Source organism: Physeter macrocephalus, chromosome 20 (assembly GCF_002837175.3).
Source record: "Physeter macrocephalus isolate SW-GA chromosome 20, ASM283717v5, whole genome shotgun sequence".
Lineage (NCBI taxonomy): Eukaryota > Metazoa > Chordata > Mammalia > Artiodactyla > Physeteridae > Physeter > Physeter macrocephalus.
In genome coordinates this window covers 12,583,923-12,603,865 of record NC_041233.1, presented here as the reverse complement: position 1 = coordinate 12,603,865, position 19,943 = coordinate 12,583,923, and the positions used below count along the sequence as shown (strand labels likewise).

At 43.8% G+C, this 19,943-nt stretch overlaps 1 protein-coding gene and 1 pseudogene across 4 annotated transcripts in view; one reads left to right on the top strand and one right to left on the bottom strand.

Annotated features, from left to right (window-relative positions):
- The window catches only part of MRLN (myoregulin), a 50,097-nt gene extending 30,454 nt beyond the window's left edge, over positions 1-19,643 (top strand). The window contains exons 1-3 of one of the 4 annotated variants that reach the window (XM_024115737.3): positions 6,608-6,723; positions 17,292-17,403; positions 19,414-19,643. In XM_024115737.3, the coding sequence (XP_023971505.1) occupies positions 17,325-17,403; positions 19,414-19,574 (240 nt within the window). In that variant the 5' untranslated portion in view covers positions 6,608-6,723; positions 17,292-17,324 and the 3' untranslated portion in view covers positions 19,575-19,643. Of the gene's footprint in view, positions 1-6,550; positions 6,724-17,291; positions 17,404-19,413 lie in introns of those variants that run through there. The other 3 variants (XM_028481425.2, XM_028481426.2, XM_028481427.2) reach the window with 3 other exon arrangements.
- Positions 7-1,501, bottom strand: LOC102982510 (heterogeneous nuclear ribonucleoprotein A1-like; annotated as a pseudogene).
- Positions 19,644-19,943: the final 300 nt, after the last annotated feature.

Here is a 19,943-nt window from a genome sequence, read left to right as displayed (position 1 = left end):
GAACAGAAACTAAAATAACCTGTTATACAATTAGTCACAAATACAGTCCTCGAGTTTTTTTGCCCATACACATGAGTATTGTCTAAAACATGTCTTCTTTGTAGCAGCTAGGCCCTGCCATCACTGCTTGGCTGAATTCACAAATCTGTTGTAACCTGTAGTTTCCCTGTCACTTCTCTGGCTCTCCTCTCATGCTAAGCTTTGTTTCCTGGCAGTACTCAAAACCTTCTACCACTGCCATAGCTACTGCTGCTGCTAGAACCGCCATAGCCACCTTGGTTTCGGGGTTTGGCAAAGTATTGGCCTCCACCACCATAGGGGCCAGAACTTCTGCCTCCAAAGTTTCCTCCTTTCATGGGTCCAAAATGGGAAGACTGATTGTTGTAACTGCCAAAACCATTGTAGCTTCCACCACCTCCAACATTGCTTCCATCATTACCAAATCCATTATAGCCATTTCCACTGCCACCATATCCCCCACCACCATGGCTGCCACCATAGCCACCGCCACCATGGCTGCCACCAAATCCACCTCGGCCATTGAAGTCTCCTCCACAACCAAAGCTGTCATTCCCACCAAAACCACCTCCACGACCACCACCAAAGTTTCCAGAACCACTTCAACCTCTTTGGCTGCATGAGGCAGTAGCCATCTCTTGCTTAGATAGGGCTTTCCTTACTTCACAGCTGAGGCCATCCACAGTGTGGTATTTCTGAATGACAGTCTTGTCTACAGAGTCCTGGTCATCAAAGGTTACGAAAGCAAAGCCTCTCTTTTTGCCACTGCCTCGATCAGTCATGATTTCAATCACTTCAATTTTCCCATACTGTTCAAAATAATCTCTTAGATGATGTCTTCAGTGTCTTCTTTAATGCCACCAACAAAAATCATTTTCACAGTTAAGTGGGCACTAGGTCTTTGAGACTCTTGAGACGGCCCTCTTTGGTTCCACAACTCTTGCATCCACCTTGCGTGGCCTTGCCTTCATGGCCGCGTGCACCTCCTCCACAGTGGCATACGTGACAAACCCGAAGCCTCTGGAGCGTTTGGTGTTTGGATCCCTCGTTACCTGGTGTTTGGATCCCTCATTACCACACAATCTGTGAGCGTTCCCCACTGCTCAAAATGGCTCCTCAGACTCTCATCGGTTGTTTCAAAGCTCAAACCTCCGATGAAGAGCTTCCGCAGCTGTTCGGGCTCTTTGGGTGACTCTGACTTAGACATGACGGCCGTGGGGGGGGGGCGGGGAAGACGTCAACGGTGCTTCCTCGGCGGCGTCCACGAGCAGAAAGGCTAGTATACGTTTTTAAGTTACCAAAAGACCTTAGAGACTATCCTCAAGCTGACACATACTAGAAAACATAATTACTGTGAAAATAAAGTATGTCCAAATAATGATAAATTTGGTTAAACCCAAATTTACAGCTTTCATCATCTCAAACACCTGGTGGATATAATGCTAATTTATTCAATCAATACACCTGTGTAAGTTCAGGAAGAACATGCCCAAATAGAGTAAAAATGTATGCTTGTATTATACTTAACTCTGATAACTGAGAAGACATCTGTTTTTATTAAACCAATAATTTTAAACTAGTCTTATTTATGAAAGATTAAACTTTGTGAACTTGAATTCTTAACGTATTTGGGTTAGTTTTTATAAGAATACTTTTTAAAGTATTAGAATTTAAATTTTCTTAGTTTCTAGAAATTTTAGGAATATTTAATTTATGTAAGGGCTTATTTAACTTCAATCAACATAAAGCTCCTTTAGAGGTGTTTATAATCTAACTTGGTAATAATGTCATCTGAAGGTAGGAAAATTTTACACATGTATAACATACCTACATTACATACATGTAAACAGAGAGGCAGATACAAATATGGGGGCTTACGGCTTCAATTCTAAAATTTCAATTCACTGGTTCATATGAAAATGTGGGCTCTTGTCCTTATCCCACCGTAATATTTTTACCAGGATTATGTTTCTGGCAGATAGGGTAAGTTGAGGTTATCTGCTCAACATGAGGGCTGAAGTGTCCGCCAATGTGGAGGAGATCCCTTAAGATTTCCTTTGCCTCGATGGGTGATCTTATGGAAGCTAAATTATGCACTACATTGGGGGTGAGGGGCTAAGCATGACCAAGAGGCTATCCGGGTGTCTCCAAAGCTCAGCCTTGTGGATAAAATACCCAGCCTGCTTCCAGGTAGTTTTTTCAGCCTCAGATGATTGCTCCTGGGGTCCTTGAGCCCCTCCAGAACCCCTGACAGGGGGGAGGGCCATCTAGACCTCTACTGGCTGTAGGGAGTTGAGGGGCCAGAGTGGGAAAGGGAGGGGAGAGAGGGGTGGAGCAGGTTAAGGTTTTGAAGGGGAGGAGATGAAGCAGTTCAAGGGAGTTTAAGGGACGGTCAGATTTAGTGAAAAGGAGGACGGAGCATCGAGGGGCAGGGAGTGCCGGGGAAGGAGGGATTCTAGATGAGAGTCAGGTGGGGGGGTTTCCTAGTTTCCAGAGAGGCCACTGAAGCTCCCAGGGGCCCTGAGTAAGATGTGGCCACTACCGAAGGTATCGAATTGAATTCATGCCACAAGGGCAAAGCATTTAGTGAGTGTCAGAAGAGGAGGGCAGGCGCCAGATAGAGAATTACTGTTACGGGTCAAATTGTGTTCCCCCCAAAAGATATGTTGATGTCCTGACTCTGGTACCCATGGATGTGGCCTTATTTGGAAATAGGGTCTTTGCAGATGTAGTCAAATTAAGATGAGGTCATTAAGGTGGGCCCTAATCCAATATGTCTGGTGTCCTGATAAGAAGAGAAGATAGAGACACACAGGGAGAAGCCAGGCATATGATGGCAGAGGCAGAGATCAAAGTGGTCTAACCCAGGACATGCCAAGGACTGCAGGCAATCACCGAATGCCAGGACCAGGCAAGGAAGGATTTTCCCTTAGAGCCTACAGAGGGAGGATGGCCCAGCTGACACCTCGATTCCAGACTTCTAGCCTCCAGAACGCTGAGACAACAAATTTCTACTGTGTAGAGCCACCCAGTCTATGGTATTTTGTTATGACAGCCCTAGGAAACTAATACACGTAGTAACCCATGGGGTTCGAGAATTACATCAGACCTCAAAGAAGACGGGAAAGGGGCTTCCCTGGTGGCGCAGTGGTTGAGAGTCCGCTTGCTGATGCAGGGGACACCCAATATGTCTGGTGTCCTGATAAGAAGAGAAGATAGAGACACACAGGGAGAAGCCAGGCATATGATGGCAGAGGCAGAGATCAAAGTGGTCTAACCCAGGACATGCCAAGGACTGCAGGCAATCACCGAATGCCAGGACCAGGCAAGGAAGGATTTTCCCTTAGAGCCTACAGAGGGAGGATGGCCCAGCTGACACCTCGATTCCAGACTTCTAGCCTCCAGAACGCTGAGACAACAAATTTCTACTGTGTAGAGCCACCCAGTCTATGGTATTTTGTTATGACAGCCCTAGGAAACTAATACACGTAGTAACCCATGGGGTTCGAGAATTACATCAGACCTCAAAGAAGACGGGAAAGGGGCTTCCCTGGTGGCGCAGTGGTTGAGAGTCCGCCTGCTGATGCAGGGGACACGGGTCCGTGCCCCGGTCCGGGAAGATCCCACGTGCCGCGGAGCGGCTGGGCCCGTGAGCCATGGCCGCTGAGCCTGTGCGTCCGGAGCCTGTGCTCCGCAGCGGGAGAGGCCACAACAGTGAGAGGCCCGCGGACCGCCAGGAAAAAAAAAAAAGAAGACGCGAAAGATCATCCTCCTTGTGTTACTGCTGTAATACTCCTTGCGCAACCGCAGTCCAAAGAATCCTCCCTCATTCAATTCTCAGTTGTGGAGCTGAGGGAACTGCCTCAAAAAATCTCCACTAGAGGAACAAAGGAGAGACAGAAGAGGCCTTGCGGAAGAGCCAGAGGAAAGTCACTTTGCCTGAAAGAATCATTGTAACTCAGCATGTTATGACAGACAGATGTCCAGAGCCCTGGTTGAGGATCCTGTATTCCCAGGACGCAGAGGGTCAGAGAAGCCAGCGTAAACACCTGGGTGATCACGGCATGGTCCAAGGTGTGGCTGGCACTCCGTCTGAGACACGGCACCAGAAAACTGTACAAAAAACAAATCCAGATTTAGGTAAGGGGGCACTCTTTGAAAGGACTACTATAGGTGGTTGCCAGAGGTTGCGGGGAAGAGGGTCCGTGGGCAGCAGCTCTCTAATGGGCATGAGAGTTTCAGTTTTGCGAGATGAAGAGGTTCTGGAGATCTGTTGCAGAACAGTGTGAGTGTACTTAACACGACCGAACCGCACACTTAAAAATGCTCAAGGTGCTAACGTTTACGATATGTGCTTTTTGCCACAGCTTTAAAAAATATTGCCAAAAAAGAGAAAAGACATAATATGGGGAAGGGGCCTATTGCAAAACATAAAACACATTGACCACAAGATCTGCATGCATCTCAAAGATCAGGTGGAAAATGGCCTTTTCTTTTCTACAGGGGAGTAAACAAGGCCAGTTCCTTCTGAACTGGGTGTCGGCTGTGGGGTGAACAGGTTGATGGCTGGACCAATGCTCAGGGAAGGTCTTTCTTCGTGGTCAGCTTGTTTTGGGGGGAGAAGGGCTATTCTGAATCCCGATACTGGCTCAGTTTGAAGGTGGGTCAAAGGTCAGGGGCCTGTCTGGAGAGGAAAAGCCCAAGTTGAGTTTGGTCAAGACAACTAGTGGGTATCTTGTCCAGATTGGTCAGTGGGGACAGACAGTTCAGTTTATGACACAGAATGGAAACTGGAGAGTGTGTGTCTGGCCTTGTCCTCAGTAAACAAGGGAGCCTCCAGTCTTGTCTAAGTCATTTGAGGAAGGGTCGATCTCGGCAGTGAGCCTTTTCCTGGAACATGGAGAGCGGGGAGCTTTGTGCAGGGCTGCTTTCCAGGAGCACAGGACTCAGGTGCTGTTCAATCGGCAGCCCCCTGCAGCCGTTCTCCCTCTCTCCCCAGGTCCTCACCCTCCCAGCGAGTTTCTGAGTTGTGAGTTTTTGAGGGGATGCTCTGCCCAAGTTGGCTAGCCCCATCGTCATTGATGGAGGCCTAGTAAGTATGAGCTATTGCTTGTATGCTCCTGGCACCCTGCTGAGGCCATGGCACTCCTTAGGGCACTTATTTCTCAAAATAACCTGATTAAGTGGGTGGATTTTTGCAAAATTAAACAGTGGTTATTATTTTCCACTGATGGCAAAGCCCGCACTTTATTTTTTTATTTTTTTGCGGTATGCGGGCCTCCCACTGCTGTGGCCTCTCCCGTTGCGGAGCACAGGCTCCGGACGCGCAGGCTCAGCGGCCATGGCTCACGGGCCCAGCCGCTCCGCGGCATGTGGGATCCTCCCGGACCGGGGCACGAACCCGCGTCCCCTGCATCGGCAGGCGGACTCCCAACCACTGCGCCACCAGGGAAGTCCCAAATTGTGAATATTTTAAATAAAAAGACTTAAGACATAATAAAAGAAAAAAAGGAAGCCCTGTACCCGCTCCACTGCCTCTCACCCATCTATTCAACTGGTGTATTACTTTCTCTTTTTAACAATGGCCTCCACGGAAAAACACTCACTGTGCAAGGTTTGCAGTGAGATGTTCTGGCCTCCCCACCGCCAGCAGTAAGTTGAAAAAAAGTTTAATTAGGAAAAAGAATAGTTACCAGGCCTGAGCCAGGGTGAAAGGCACCTGGATCCTTCAGAATGGGGCAATTCGAGAAGCATTGTTCCCTTCAAGTTTGTATCTTTTTATATTCCAATAACTTTTGTGTGATCCTCAGTTTTCTTTTAACACTTCAGACAGACACAGAGTCAGTGTTTAATATAATTTAAGTCTGAAGATAGGCCTTTCGTTCCTGGTCTGAACAATATGATGTCAGTGCTTGGGGGAGGGGAGGCATAGCATAGACTTTTGGAGTTTTTGGAAATAAGGCTTTTCAAAAGGGAAGACCCACTGTAAACCAGTAGCCAGGTCACAGCTGCACTTCCACTCTTCAGACTTAAATTCTACAGTTTCCCCCGTATGTATGATGCTGTCTGTCCCAAGACCCGCTCCACCTCCCCACGCCCGAGCACACACATACATACACTTTGCCAGGAACGGTTTTGGAAACATTAAGGGAAAGAGGTAAACATACACTTACAGGTAAACAAACCTCAACAAATTGCTCCTGTGCATTTGAAAATCCATTTGTTTAAATATTTGAAAAACGGAGGAAGTCAAAGTGAACAAGGCAAAAATGCATAGTTTGAGAAGGTATTCAAATGTCCATGGAAAAGAATTACTCAGAAAAACAAAGGAAAGTATGACATTACAGGAGTCGTGACATTTTTCAAGAGAGTAAAGAGTTTTTGGTTAGTTGATTGTTGAACGCTGAGGACCTTTGACATAAGAGTCTATTGATTGTGGAGGGGCCCCTCCCCTCCTCATGGGTTATTTGCGCTCCTGTGTGGGCCTGAGGGTATTTTTGTCATAATTTATCCCACCTGTGTCTGTCACTTCCGCCCCACTCTCCTCCCGTGACAGCCTGGCTCAGGTTTCTCAGGAAAGTGCTAAGCCAGTTATTAATAACAGCCCAGCGAGCCTCCCAAGCCACCCAGGAGCAGATGGTGTTTTTCACAAAAGAGAGAGATCATCTCCTTGACTTTGGACGTCGCGTATCAAACCCCTGAACAGTAAGTTTTGGTTTTTTAAAAAACGTGGCTTTTAAAATGTTGACGGAGGAGGAGAGTTTAGCGGTAATCTTGCTTCCTTCTGGTAGAGGGAATATAGTTAAGCGCAAAGACGCCGAAAGCCTGTTTCCCCTCCCTGCATTTCAACGTGTTTCCAATTTTTATAAGGCTGCTTATAAGATTGATCAAAGAATTAGAATTCGATTCCTTCCATTTCCTTCTGGCTCAGTAAAGGCAGGAGGAGAAGCAAGGGGTTAATAAGATCTCAGTGACTTGAGCCAGCCTTGTAGCCGTGCTAGATATTTCCGCCTTTCTGTTTCCTCTCTAAAGAGAGGATTTCAGTGATTCCAAAGAGAAATTTCACATATGGAAAGTGTCTGCAGGGGAATGTTGGATGGGAGACTTGGGCCCTGTCGTTTTCCATGTTTGAGATTTGGTTCAGAGAGGGCACCTGTCATGTTCCACAGATTCACTGCCTTCCGGAGATTTTAGCCAAAGGCTTTGTCTTTGCAGCCTTTCTGATAATGGTTGCTTCTGAGAGTCCTGCAAAGTAGGTCACTGTGTTTTCTGTCTGGAAAAGGAGGACCCTGAAGCTGGTGGCCTGCCTGGTCCTCTGAGGAAAGGTGAAAGCTGACACTCTGGTCCCTCCTCAGGACTACGGACTAAGACAGTTTTCTGCTTTGGTTACATACGTTCAATTCTCTTGAACATGTGCATCAGGCTTCTAAATAAGGGAGGCATCACAGGGAAGTGGAAGGAGGCAGATGCCGGCTTGGTATTGAGCCCTGGCTCAACAAGCTGTGTGACTTAAGCAAGTACTCAACCTCTTTGAGTCTCAGTTTCCTTGTTTGTGAGATGAGAGTTATAACCTGTTGGACAGGGTGGTGGGTTTTACTCATAATGTATCTAAGTGGCCAAGTATGGTAATATTATTGATGAAATCCCTCATTTGAATTTTTCCTGAATCTTCTTAACCAGGAGCCTCCAATGTGGTCTTTGATGGGAAGGTTTAAATTGTAGAGACAATAATTGGCTTTTACTGCTTTTAAGAACTTCATCCTTAGGATGGTATCAGCAGTGGGAATGCTGAGGATGGGGGCATTGGAGGATGGCATATGGTTAGTTCAGGACATTGGGCTACGGCTAAGATCAATGATGACGGGGAACTTCATCAAAACAATTTCAAAGCATAAACTATTATTTTAATAAACTTATCTGCTCTACTATAATCAGCATTCTAAAATTTTTCTGGGACTTGCCTGATGGTCCAGTGGTTAAGACTCCACACTTCCAGTGCAGGGGGTACAGGTTCGATCCCTGGTCGGGGACCTAAGAGCCTGCATGCCGCGAGGGGCAGCCAAAAATCAATAAATAAAAATAAACTTTTTCTTTTGGTTATGTGCTTCTGTGGTTCCAAAGGACTGCTTTCCCCCCTTGCTAACTTCGATTCTGTGTCTGGATGGGACAGAAAGGAGGGTTGTCTCAGAGAATACCTGCTTCCCAAAGTGTTACCCTGTACACTCAGGAGACAGGATGAGATTTTTGTTTTCCACTGCAAGCTGTCATTCTGCAAATGTTTATTTAATTCCCACTGTGTGAACACACAGTGCTAGATTAGCAAAGGGTCAGTAAACTCTAAATATGGTAGGAGAAGGAAGTCATTTCATGAGTAACTCTTACAAGTCAGAATGGGCTTGTTCCATGGTACATGACAAGTACAGACATGATCTGGCTGGCATTCCACAGGGCCATCACATCCAATACTTATCCACCGAAAGTGGGCATTATTGGTCAGACTTCCCTTTGGAGAGCTGTACATTCTTAGAAAACGATTCAGTGCTTTTCAGGGCTCCTCGTTGGGTTCACCTTCTAAGTAACAAGCTTCTGAGGCACAGAAAAACGCACCATAACGTCGCCTCTCATCCTCCCCGCCTCCAATTTTTTTTTTAATTGAGCACCTGTTTTGTTCCAAGCCCTGTGCTAAATGCTAGAAATATAATTTGGGGATTTCCCTGGTGGCGCACTGGTTAAGAGTCTGCCTGCCAATGCAGGGGATGCGCGCGGGTTTGAGCCCTGGTCCGAGCCCTGGTCCAGGAGGATCCCGCATGCCGCGGAGCAACTAAGCCCATGGGCCACAACTACTGAGCCTGCGCTCTAGAGCCCGTGTGCCACAACTACTGAAGCCCGTGCGCCTAGAGCCCACGCTCCCCAACAAGAGAAGCCACCACAATGAGAAGCCCGCGCACCGCAACGAAGAGTAGCCCCCCCTCGCCACAACTAGAGAAAGCCCATGTGCAGCAATGAAGACCCAACGCATCCAGAAATAAATAAACAAATTTATTAATTAATTTTATTTATTTTATTTTATTTTATTTTTTTTTTTTGTGGTATGCGGGCCTTCCTCTGCTGTGGCCTCTCCCGTTGCGGAGCACAGGCTCCGGACGCGCAGGCTCAGCGGCCATGGCTCACGGGCCCAGCCGCTCCGCGGCACGTGGGATCCTCCCAGACCGGGGCGCGAACCCGGTGCCCCTGCATCGGCAGGCGGACGCGCAACCACTGCGCCACCAGGGAAGCCCTATTAATTAATTTTAAAAAAGAAATATTATTTGGTCTTAGAAGAGGTCACAGTTTTTCATTGAACTTGAAATTCTGTTCTCCAACCTGGCCATCTACCTTCTCAGCTAAACTTGACTCCAGATAACACTTAGCTGGTTTCTGAAATCAAATCTGCACCTTAATAATAGGTAAAAACCTGCCACCAATGAATTTAGGCAGAGGAGTGTGTGTTGCAGGCTGAGAAGGGAGTCTAAAAGGTTTGGCCAAATGCTTTTACTAAGTCAGACAGGTCCAGAGACCTCTCCTCCACCCCAAACCTGGAATGACACACGTTTGGATATGTGAGTTCTGCAGATAAAAACCCCAAACGCAACAAATAGGCACCTGGCCTCAGCCCTACTCCTGCTTTGTCACACGTGGAAGAACTGGCAGCGAGTGGCACTGCCCTGTGAGGTTCCCGGGCCACAGCTCTGGGCAGTTCATCTGGCCTCGTAAGAGTGCGCTGCAGCTGTAATTCTTGGCGAGGGCTGGGGAACTTGGCAGGGAGAAGGTTGAAAACATTTTGATTATTTTGGTTCCAGAATCTTTCTTAATGTAAAGTACCTGTAACCGAGTAATTTATGTCTTCTTAGGGGCAATGCCATCTCCTATTCGGGGCCAGGAATGGGGTAGCGGGAAATCTCAGCCTTTGGGAGTCTTGGTAGTGGATAATTAAGAGGAGGTGCTTGTTCACATGTAGAAAAACAGTTCATTTTAGGGCCGGAATATTTACTCAAGACGTTTGAGGCACGGTCATAGATGGCTTGGAAGGCCCAAACTGGACAGATATTGACATGCAGAGAAAGCATGAGAGGTACAGCTGAAGAGGAGAAAAGTAGAGAGGGATTCCACACAGGTCTGGGACCCCCCCCCCGTACCCCTGGGGGATCGGGTGGACCCTCATGGGTGCTGCCAGGCCAGACGGTGCCCTGTGGCCTACATGTCTGTGCCTCTGCCTCAGCTTCCCGGGCTTCCTATCGCTTAAGTCCATTTGTTTGCTCTCGTCCATTGAGTCCGTGCTCACCTCTCTCCCTCCTTGTTGGGCTGCAGGAAGTGGCCACCTTTCTGACTCCAATGCTTTGTCATACCCTAACCATTATTTTACCAAGTGCCCGGCAGCATGCTGGGCTCTTGGCTCACCTCTTTTACCAATCCTGAGATGCTGCAGTGGCTAAGGCTTTGGAGCCAAACACACTTCCATTCAAATCCCCGGTCATCCCCGGTGTGTGATCGCGAATAGCTCACTAAAGTCTCGGGTCATCGATCTCTCCAACTAAGGAAATAGGAGAATTAGTAACTCACCTCATAAGGCTTTATGAGATTAAAATCACAGTGTGTGTAGGCCCTTCTTAACTGTAGTTACGAATAAAATCCTTTCAATCCCCTGCAAAACAGATTATCTCTGTCTCCAGATGGGGTAGCAGGTGAGGTGAAAGGCCTGATCCACGGTTCCAGCACTAATACCAGCCAGAACCAGGATCACAAACCAGTTCCATCTGGCTCCCAAACCTTGCTGACCCACCATCTGTGACGAGGCACGTGGTTCTGTTTCCAGGCGAAGTCCACTTTGTAAAGTTTTGTGAGTCTGACCTGCCAAGTTTTCCAGTTTTCACTTGTGACTTATTGTATTCTGGACACTCTGGTCTTCCCTTGGCCTGAATCAAAGCAGTTGGAAGGTGATGAAGGTAGAATATCTTCAAATAGCCAAGTCTGGTGAAATGCAGAATCCAATTTATCATAAATGTCAAAAACTCGCTGAGGCAATTATTATAGTAGCTCAGAAGAAAAGTAGCTGTGTTACCTCAGGCAAGGTGCCTTCTCTCGTTTGTCAAATGAGAAGTTTTAAGAAATTTCAAGTTTCTTTTCCAGTGCCAACGTTTCTGTAATATTTCAGATTTTCCACTACAGGTGTTTTTTTTTTTAGCTGGAGAGAGAAAGATCTCCTTGAAATCATATCTTAATCAGGAAACAAGGTATAACAAGCATGCCTGTAATCATTTAAGGGTCAAGCCATATGCCACTCATTATTATTCTCATTCAAGCTTTCTTGCATACAATGCTCATATCACTGATGAGTTAATTTCTCAGATGTGTGTTAAATTCCCTTCCTCATGTAATTCCTCACATAATTAGCTCAGAAAATGCACCTTGAACTCCATTTTAGAAGCTTACAGAACACACAAAACCCATTTTCTGTTGAATATGCCTGAATTTCAGTTGACTTCTGAATGACTCATATTTGAGCAGTTTATGTCTCCTGTCCTACCACACCATCGTCTATTTCTGGAATCTTAAGGGGACAAATCTCAATTATGCCAGAGAAACAGTAGCCATCCCAGCAGGACACTTCGAATCCTAAAACCCTGTAGGCCAGTGCCAAACTCTTGCTGCCTTCCAACAACTTGACTAGCTTCCCTAATTACAAGCAAACAAATAAAAACAAAAGCAAAAACATCAACAAGATATAATTCCCATATGATTTCTCAGGTTTCTAAAAGATAACTTTATTAAACATAAATTTTATGGGAAAGAGAGGCATTTTCCATATGGAGACAATATTGAAAATACCCAACTTCGTGATTTTATTTTATTTTATTTTATTTATTTATTTTTTTTTTTTTGCGGTACGCGGGCCTCCCTCTGTCGTGGCCTCTCCCGTTGCGGAGGACAGGCTCCGGACGCGCAGGCTCAGCGGCCATGGCGCACGGGCCCAGCCGCTTCGCGGCATGTGGGATCCTCCCAAACCGGGGCGCGAACCCGGTTCTCCTGCATCGGCAGGCGGACGCGCAACCACTGCGCCACCAGGGAAGCCCGTGATTTTATTTTTGAAGAATAAAAATTTGTGGGAAAAGTAGACTTAATATATGGTTTTTCTTGTTGTAATCGTCTTTTGAACAAAATGAACTTTTGTTCTTCCAAGAAAGCTTCTACTTGATGTGCAGTTATTAAATCAATATTTGTTGAAAACTGATTAGCATCCAATACCATGAGACACCAGGATCCAGGATGGGTAAGGCCATCCCCACTTTCTAGGAAGACAGCCCTGCCAATGGGGGGTGGCAGGCAAACAAATAACCACAATACATGGTTGTCAGTTGCAATATGTTACAGCAAGCGGGCAATAAATTCTGCCTGAGGATGTCGGGAAGGATCACAGAGGAGGTATGTTGGGTTTCAAAGGATGAGTAGGTGTGTGACAGTTTTGCATGTTTGGGTGTCCAAAGAGAAACTGAGAAGACTGATTTATTCAAGGGGTACCATCTAGGAGGTAATGCGGCAGAATATAATTAACAATGATAGTCGCTCTTGCTTATTAAGAGTGACTTGTGCCTAGTAGACACTCACTAGGCACTAGGCACTCACTTGGCACAAGTATTGATATTATCTCATTTAATTCTCACACTACCCTACTCTTATTATCATCTCCATTTTATTGTGTATTGTGGTTTGTTTTTTTTTTTTTTTTTTTTTTTTTTTTTTTGCGGGCCTCTCACTGCTGTGGCCTCTCCCGTTGCGGAGCACAGGCTCCGGACGCGCAGGCTCAGCGGCCATGGCTCACGGGCCTAGCCACTCCGGGCATGTGGGATCTTCCCATACCGGGGCACGAACCCGCGTCCCCTGCATCGGCAGGCGGACTCTCAACCACTGCGCCACCAGGGAAGCCCTATCATCTCCATTTTACAGAAGTGCTAACTGAGGCACAGAGAGTTAATGTAACTTGTCCAAGGTCTCACGGTAAGTGGCAGATCCAAGTCAAACCCTATCAGTCTTATGCCAGACCCATCTCTCAACCACCAAGTCTTGGAAGCATTCTTGTTATTTCTCTGTCCGGCTAATGTTAATAAGATGAAGGGGAGGAATTCATTGGTGGTCTAGTGGTTAAGACTCGGTACTTCTTCGGCCAGGGGCATGGGTTCTATCCCTGGTCGGGGAATTAAGATACCACAAGCCACGTGCACAGCCTAAAAAAAAAAAAAGTTCAAGGGGAGGAACTTGTCAGTCATAAGTTGATCAGTGGGTAGATAACAAACTAATAATAAAAGAAAAGAAAATTGCAGAGAGTAAAAGCTAATAAAACACAGGTTAAAAAAACTGAACTTTCACCTAATCGGGTTGCTAGACAGTAAGCTCGTAGTAGTGGCCTGTGAATGATCCATTTACAAAGAGCAGATTGTTTTGATATGAATAAAACTGACTATTGTAAAACTATTGAGGCAAATTTAAGGTTCTCAGGCCCAGAGGGATATAACTGCAAGACTATCCATCCCGTTGTTCAACCAGCAGTTCACATATACAGAAAGGAGCCAGGACTGAGGAAGAAGAGTGGCCATTGATAACTACATGTGGAGATTTCCATTTCAGTCTAGTCCATTTCCTTTTCATTTGAAAACATTAATAAATCCATGTAGTTGAAACAGAGTGTCATCTGGGGATGGGAGTCCTGGGTTAGTAGCATCAAGGCTCCAGCACAGAACCTTAGGCAGTTGCTCCATCCCCCAGGAGTGCATAATCACAGCCTGGCACATACTAGACCCTTAATAAATGGTAATTATTATACTTTACTTAAGTGACCTATTCAGCAGGAGTGTCTCATGTTTCAACATTTGTCTCTAGGGAACTTCTGTCAATATTATCTTGACCATTAGATATTGATGGAAACAAGGAGTAGGATTAGCAAATTCTTATCAAAAAGGGAAATATTTTGCAAGTGTGACTCATGTGTTTAAGACTATAATCTGGAATCCAATGAAAAGTGTTTTCTTTTGATTGAAAAAGAGACTTTGCAAAGTATGTTCTGTTCTTTTTCTTGACCAGGAATCCACGCCTAATAAGGGGAAATAGTAGAGGCTGAGAGAGATTGAGAAACAGGTGAAGTCTTAGTACCAGTAATAATTTTATATCATAGAGGGGGTTTTACTTGTTTGTTTTGCATTGTTTTATTTTTGCCAGGGGACCAAGCCATTTAGCAAATGCACTATGGTCCCAGGAGTCAGAGTTGACTTGAGAAACTTTGTTTTATATAAAAACAAGATTATAAAGGTTTGAGAGGCCAGAGCCTACAAACTGATGGCAGGGTGAAGAACAGAGAATGCAATGAAGTTCAACCCCCAGGGACCAAAAGTTACTGTTACTCGCCATTAGTCTAACTTACCTTGTGGGATTCCACTATTCAGCCATTCAATGAACAGGTCAGTTTGGATTTAGATTATTTGGACTCTTGATGGAATCAAAAGAAAATATAATAAAGACAAGTTTTTAAAACTAGATTAGAGAGTATTCATTCTATTTTAAGTATAACATTCTATAAATTAATTTCTACAAAATACATTGATTCTCAGTGCCTTTTGGAAATAGGGAAAAGAAAGGAACGTAGAGGCATTTAAATGGGAGGGAAGACTATTTGCGGTCATCTGAAATTTCAACATGAAATATATTAGGCCCCAAATAACCTAGGATGTCTTAAATTTTATTTTATTTATTTTTTATACAGCAGGTTCTTATTAGTTATCTATTTTATACATATTAGTGTATACATGTCAATCCCAATCTCCCAATTCATCCTGCCCCCCCATCCCCGCCACTTTCCCCCCTTGGTGTCCATACGTTTGTTCTCTACATCTGTGTCTCAATTTCTGCCCTGCAACCGGTTCATCTGTAGCATTTTTCTGTAACCTAGGATGTCTTATATCAGAAATTGGAGGTGATGTTATTTTAGCTATGACTCTTAAATACTGCATTCAAGATAAGACCACGGTCTTGAGATAGTCACACTCAATACATCGTAGCATGCTTTTAGAACTGTCCTAGCTTGTTTCAAATTTATTTATTTTTTACATTTATTTAGTGCATGTTTTATCCGATAAAAAACCACTACAAATCATTTTTTTCCTGAAAATGCTGCTGTTAAATAGCCTTTCCTCTAAAAGAATGTCCCTGCAAAGAAAAAACACGTGATTACCAAGCTTCTAGATAAGTAAGTAAGAACTAATTAGGCAAAATGTACAGCAAACACTGTGACAATCATAATTTTAATCCACAGTAAAATCTCAGTGTGCTGGTAAACTTACGATGGTACAGATTCATGTCCTTCCAATGATTTAGAGCTAGAAACAGATCTAACACTGAGAAGAACCAAACAGAAACCACCAACATTCCTCTTTCTCCTGAACATTTTGAATGAGACAAGAACATGTTCTTTAGCCAAAGAGACAATGTAAACTCAAGGAAAATGAAATGTCTCAGTGAAACGTTTTAATGAAAATATGTAATTTATTAGATAAAGTGTAAGTCAAATATTTTCATTAAAATCTTTAACTGACATTTAATTTTCCCGAATTCATATTTGTTAAAATGTTTGGTTTGACAAAAATAAAATCAGTATACATTACTTTTAAGTATATGGGAAAGAAAGAGGACTAGCAGTTATGGGACTACTTTCTTTAGTTTTCTGAAGTGATATAAGCAACATCCTTTTAAATGAAAATGTGAGAAATGGAAAAAGCAAGGAAAAAAAATCACATATAGTCCTTCACCCAAACTCGACCACTATGACCATTATTGACATTTGTAGATAGTCTTGTTTCCTTTTTTTAAATATTTTGATTGTGAAGTCTAACATACCTACAGAAAAGCCTATAAAATTTCTTTGTGCAGTTTAGCAAGTAGTTAAAAAGTGATTGCCAATGTAACCACCAGCCAGGACAAGAAATGAAATACTGCTGGAGGCTCCGCAGACCCACGCAGCCCTTCCCTTCCCCTCACTAACACCACCACTACTCCCCTCACTAACACCACCACTACCCTGATTTTATGGTAGCCAGTCCTTTGCTTTTCTTGATCAACTCACCAGCTACATCATTGCCACCCACATATACACCCCTAAACCATGCACCTTTAACTCTGTTTTCCTACTTTACATAAATATATCTACGCTGTGCATTTTCTTTTGTGCCTTGCGTTTAAAAAATTCAATATTATGTTTATAAAAGTCACCACTGTTTTTGTATGTAGCTGGAGCTTAATTTTCATTATTGTACAAATTCAATTTTATGTTTGTAAAATTCACCGCTGTTTTTCTAGGTAGCTGGAGCTTAATTTTCATTATTATATAATATTCCATTATATGCATTTATCTATCTACTAATGGGCATTTGGTTTGTTTTTAAGTTGAGGATATTACAAATAATGTTTGGATATGTGTCCTGGTGTGATTATCCATGCTTGTCCAGGAGTGTAATGGGTGTTCATAAGGTATGGCTTTTAATCATAATTAAATATTTTAACATAATTTTCTAAGTAGTATTTTCTATTATTTCATAGTTGTAATAACCATCATTTTGTTGGATAATTTTCCGTTTATGGCTGAATGTTACAGCCTGGTCTTTTGTAATAAATTCACTCCTCCACTTTCTAATGCTTCTAGTGCTGGAAACAATTAAAATCTAGTCTCTTAGCAAGTTTAATGTTTATAACACACTTTTATGTCTATGCTCACTGTACTGTGTATTACAGTGGTCTCCGGGACTTATTTATCTACTCGTTGCACATGTGTAACCCTTACACATCTCTTCCATTCCCTCACCCCCTGAGAACTATTGTTTTAAAAGCATGGTTAAGACTCCCTGTTTCCACTGCAGGGGGTGTGGATTCAGTCCCTGGTTGGGGAACTAAGATCCCATATGCCCCGTGGCACGGCCAAAAAATAAAATAAAAAAATAAAAGCGTGGTAAATGTTTGGCCCGCCAGGAAAATTATAGAGTTCAGTTTAAACTTTTTGTGCAAAGTTTAGTTTTCAGCTGTACAATTCTGTGATATGTTGAAATCAACGTGTCACGTTTGCCGAACTCCACTCTTCGACATCTCCTTCCTGACTTCTTTGAGAGTCATTTTAGAGTTTCTCCAGACAGGCTCCCTGCCCGGCCACTTCACAGACCTCCTCAGCATCCAATAAAAGCTTTTGCTGTGCTTTGACACAGGAACCAAGGTTGCTAAGAGACCACCTGTGCTGAATGCACTTTGTTCTAGCAAGAGCAGCTGGAGAGAAAACCCAGGAGCAGCATTATCTACCACTACCCGGGATTAAGTCAGGTGAGAAATGGGTTTCTGCGCACTCTTCGACCCCCACCAGTTGTCTGGTCTTTCCCTCACTTCCTATTCAGTCTCTCTCTTTACCGCTGTTGGAGAAAATTGAAGGTACCCCTCAGAGCACAGACTGAAGAAACACAAGATGGAGGTGGAGGCCATAGGAGGGAAGGAAAATCGCTTTGCAAACCCATGTGTTATTCTTACCCCTTCTTTCCCAAACATAGGCACAAGGAATTGTTGAACTTAAGGGAAATTCTAGGCGTTTACTTTGCCAGTGATTGCTGTGTAATGTGGGGCAAGTCACTCCCTCCTTTAGGAAGGGGGTTAGTTATTACAGAAATTAATCAAGGTTGCTAAAAGTGGAAGAAGATGATACTTGTATAAATCTCATCTCTCTCCCTCTCTCTCTTTCACCTTCTCTCTTAAAACTCAACCTGCCTTTTTGGGTTTGAGTGAAAAATAGCAGAAAATATTTTCCCACCCCGATCTTGCCACTTTCTAAAAATATTGATGCTCATTTTTTTAAATAAATTTTTTAAAGTTTATTTATTTATTTTTGGCTGCATTGGGTCTTTGTTTGCTGTGCGTGCGCTTTCTCTAGTTGTGGAGAGCAGGGGTTACTCTTGGTTGCGGTGCGCGGGCTTCTCACTGCGGTGGCTTCTCTTCTTGAGCGCAGCCTTCAGCAGTTGTGGTGCATGGGCTCAGTAGTTGTGGCTCTCGGGCTCTAGAGCACAGGCTCAGTAGTTGTGGCGCACGGGCTTAGTTGCTCCGCGGCATGTGGGATCTTCCCAGACCAGGGCTCGAACCCGTGTCCTCTGCGTTGGCAGGTGGATTCTTAACCACTGCTCCACCAGGGAAGCCCTTGATGCTGATTTTAAGTTGAGTGTGTATAAAGGACTTGGATGTAAGGCTTTGAAAATTACTTAACTCATTTGACCTTACATTCCTGGAAAAAGGAGTTAAGAATGGTTCTAAACTCCCTACCCGACAGGCATGTGAAATGTTCCGACAGTGTGCTAAACAGACCACAAGTTAATATCTTTAAAAATTCCGTAATACTGGGCTTCCCTGGTGGCGCAGTGGTTGAGAGTCCGCCTGCCGAACATTCCGCGGAGCGGCTGGGCCCGTGAGCCATGGCCGCTGAGCCTGCGCGTCCGGAGCCTGTGCTCCGCAACGGGAGAGGCCGCAGCAGAGGGAGGCCCGCATACCACAAAAAAAAAAAATTCCATAATACTTAAAAAAATTAAAGATATTAAAAAAAACTGTTTGATTAACACAGAAGTGTGGAAGAAATTAAAATATTTAATGTCTGATTAAGTGACCAAAATATGAGAAAGGATTTTGAGGAAAGATCAGGGAAATGAAAAAAACCTTTTGTTGTTTAATGTTTAAAAATTTTATCACATGCCTCTTCCCATGTCTTCAAATTCTCATTTCCTGGTAACACCCACTGTACAGGTTAGAAGAATGGCAATTTCATTGATGCCATAAGAATGATTGTAAATGACTTTGTAGATAAGACTTCAAAAATCAACTAATTATGGATAACATTGAAAAGAGAAGGGTAATTCTGGTAGTTCCTTGAGCTGTTTTTTTGTTTTGTTTGTTTGTTTTACAAATTTATTTATTTATTTTTGGCTGCATTGGGTCTTCGTTGCTGCACGTGGGCTTTCTCTAGTTGTGGAGAGCAGGGGCTACTCTTCATTGTGGTGCACGAGCTTCTCATTGTGGTGGCTTCTCGTGTTGCGGAGCACGGGCTCTAGAGCTCAGGCTCAGTAGTTGTGGCGCACGGGCTTAGTTGCTCCGCGGCATGTGGGATCTTCCCAGACCAGGGCTCGAACCCGTGTCCCCTGCGTTGGCAGGTGGATTCTCAACCACTGCGCCACCAGGGAAGCCCTGAAAGACATTTCTTGATCATTGTTTCTTTCCAGTGCAAGTATTAGATTGAGTTTAAAGAATCAGGATTATAAATGTGTTCATTTAAGGACATTTTCTCTTTCTTTTTCCCCCTAGGGAGCAGGAGCATTTTGGATATGACGTGTAAAAACTGGATGTTAATTTCTACTACTAACCCCACAAGTCTGGAAGATGAAATTGTGGGAAGACTTCTAAAAATTTTGTTTGTAATCTTTGTTGACTTCCTGTCTATTATATATGTTGTTGTAACTTCTTAGAAAGCTGACTTCCCTTACTTTACATGTGAGTTTCATATTGAATTACAGTGAATAAAATTTTGTAATTTAGTATGTTGAGTGATTTTAATTTGATGACATCTCCAATTATTCTAGAGGCCAAAAGGACATTGCAATAAAAACATTGTGTATCATTTAGTACTTTATGGTTTATAAAACATTCACATAAATTGAAATGGAATTTTTTCCAAAAATCTACACTACTCTCATAAAACTTCTTGATTTTTAACATGATCGTTAGTTGATAGAGTGACTAAAATTTGTAGGTGTAATTATGAGTGAAGTTGTTTCTTAAGGATGCGTACCTATGTGAAATTTTATATGGTTCTATTTTTTAAAATTTATTTTTTA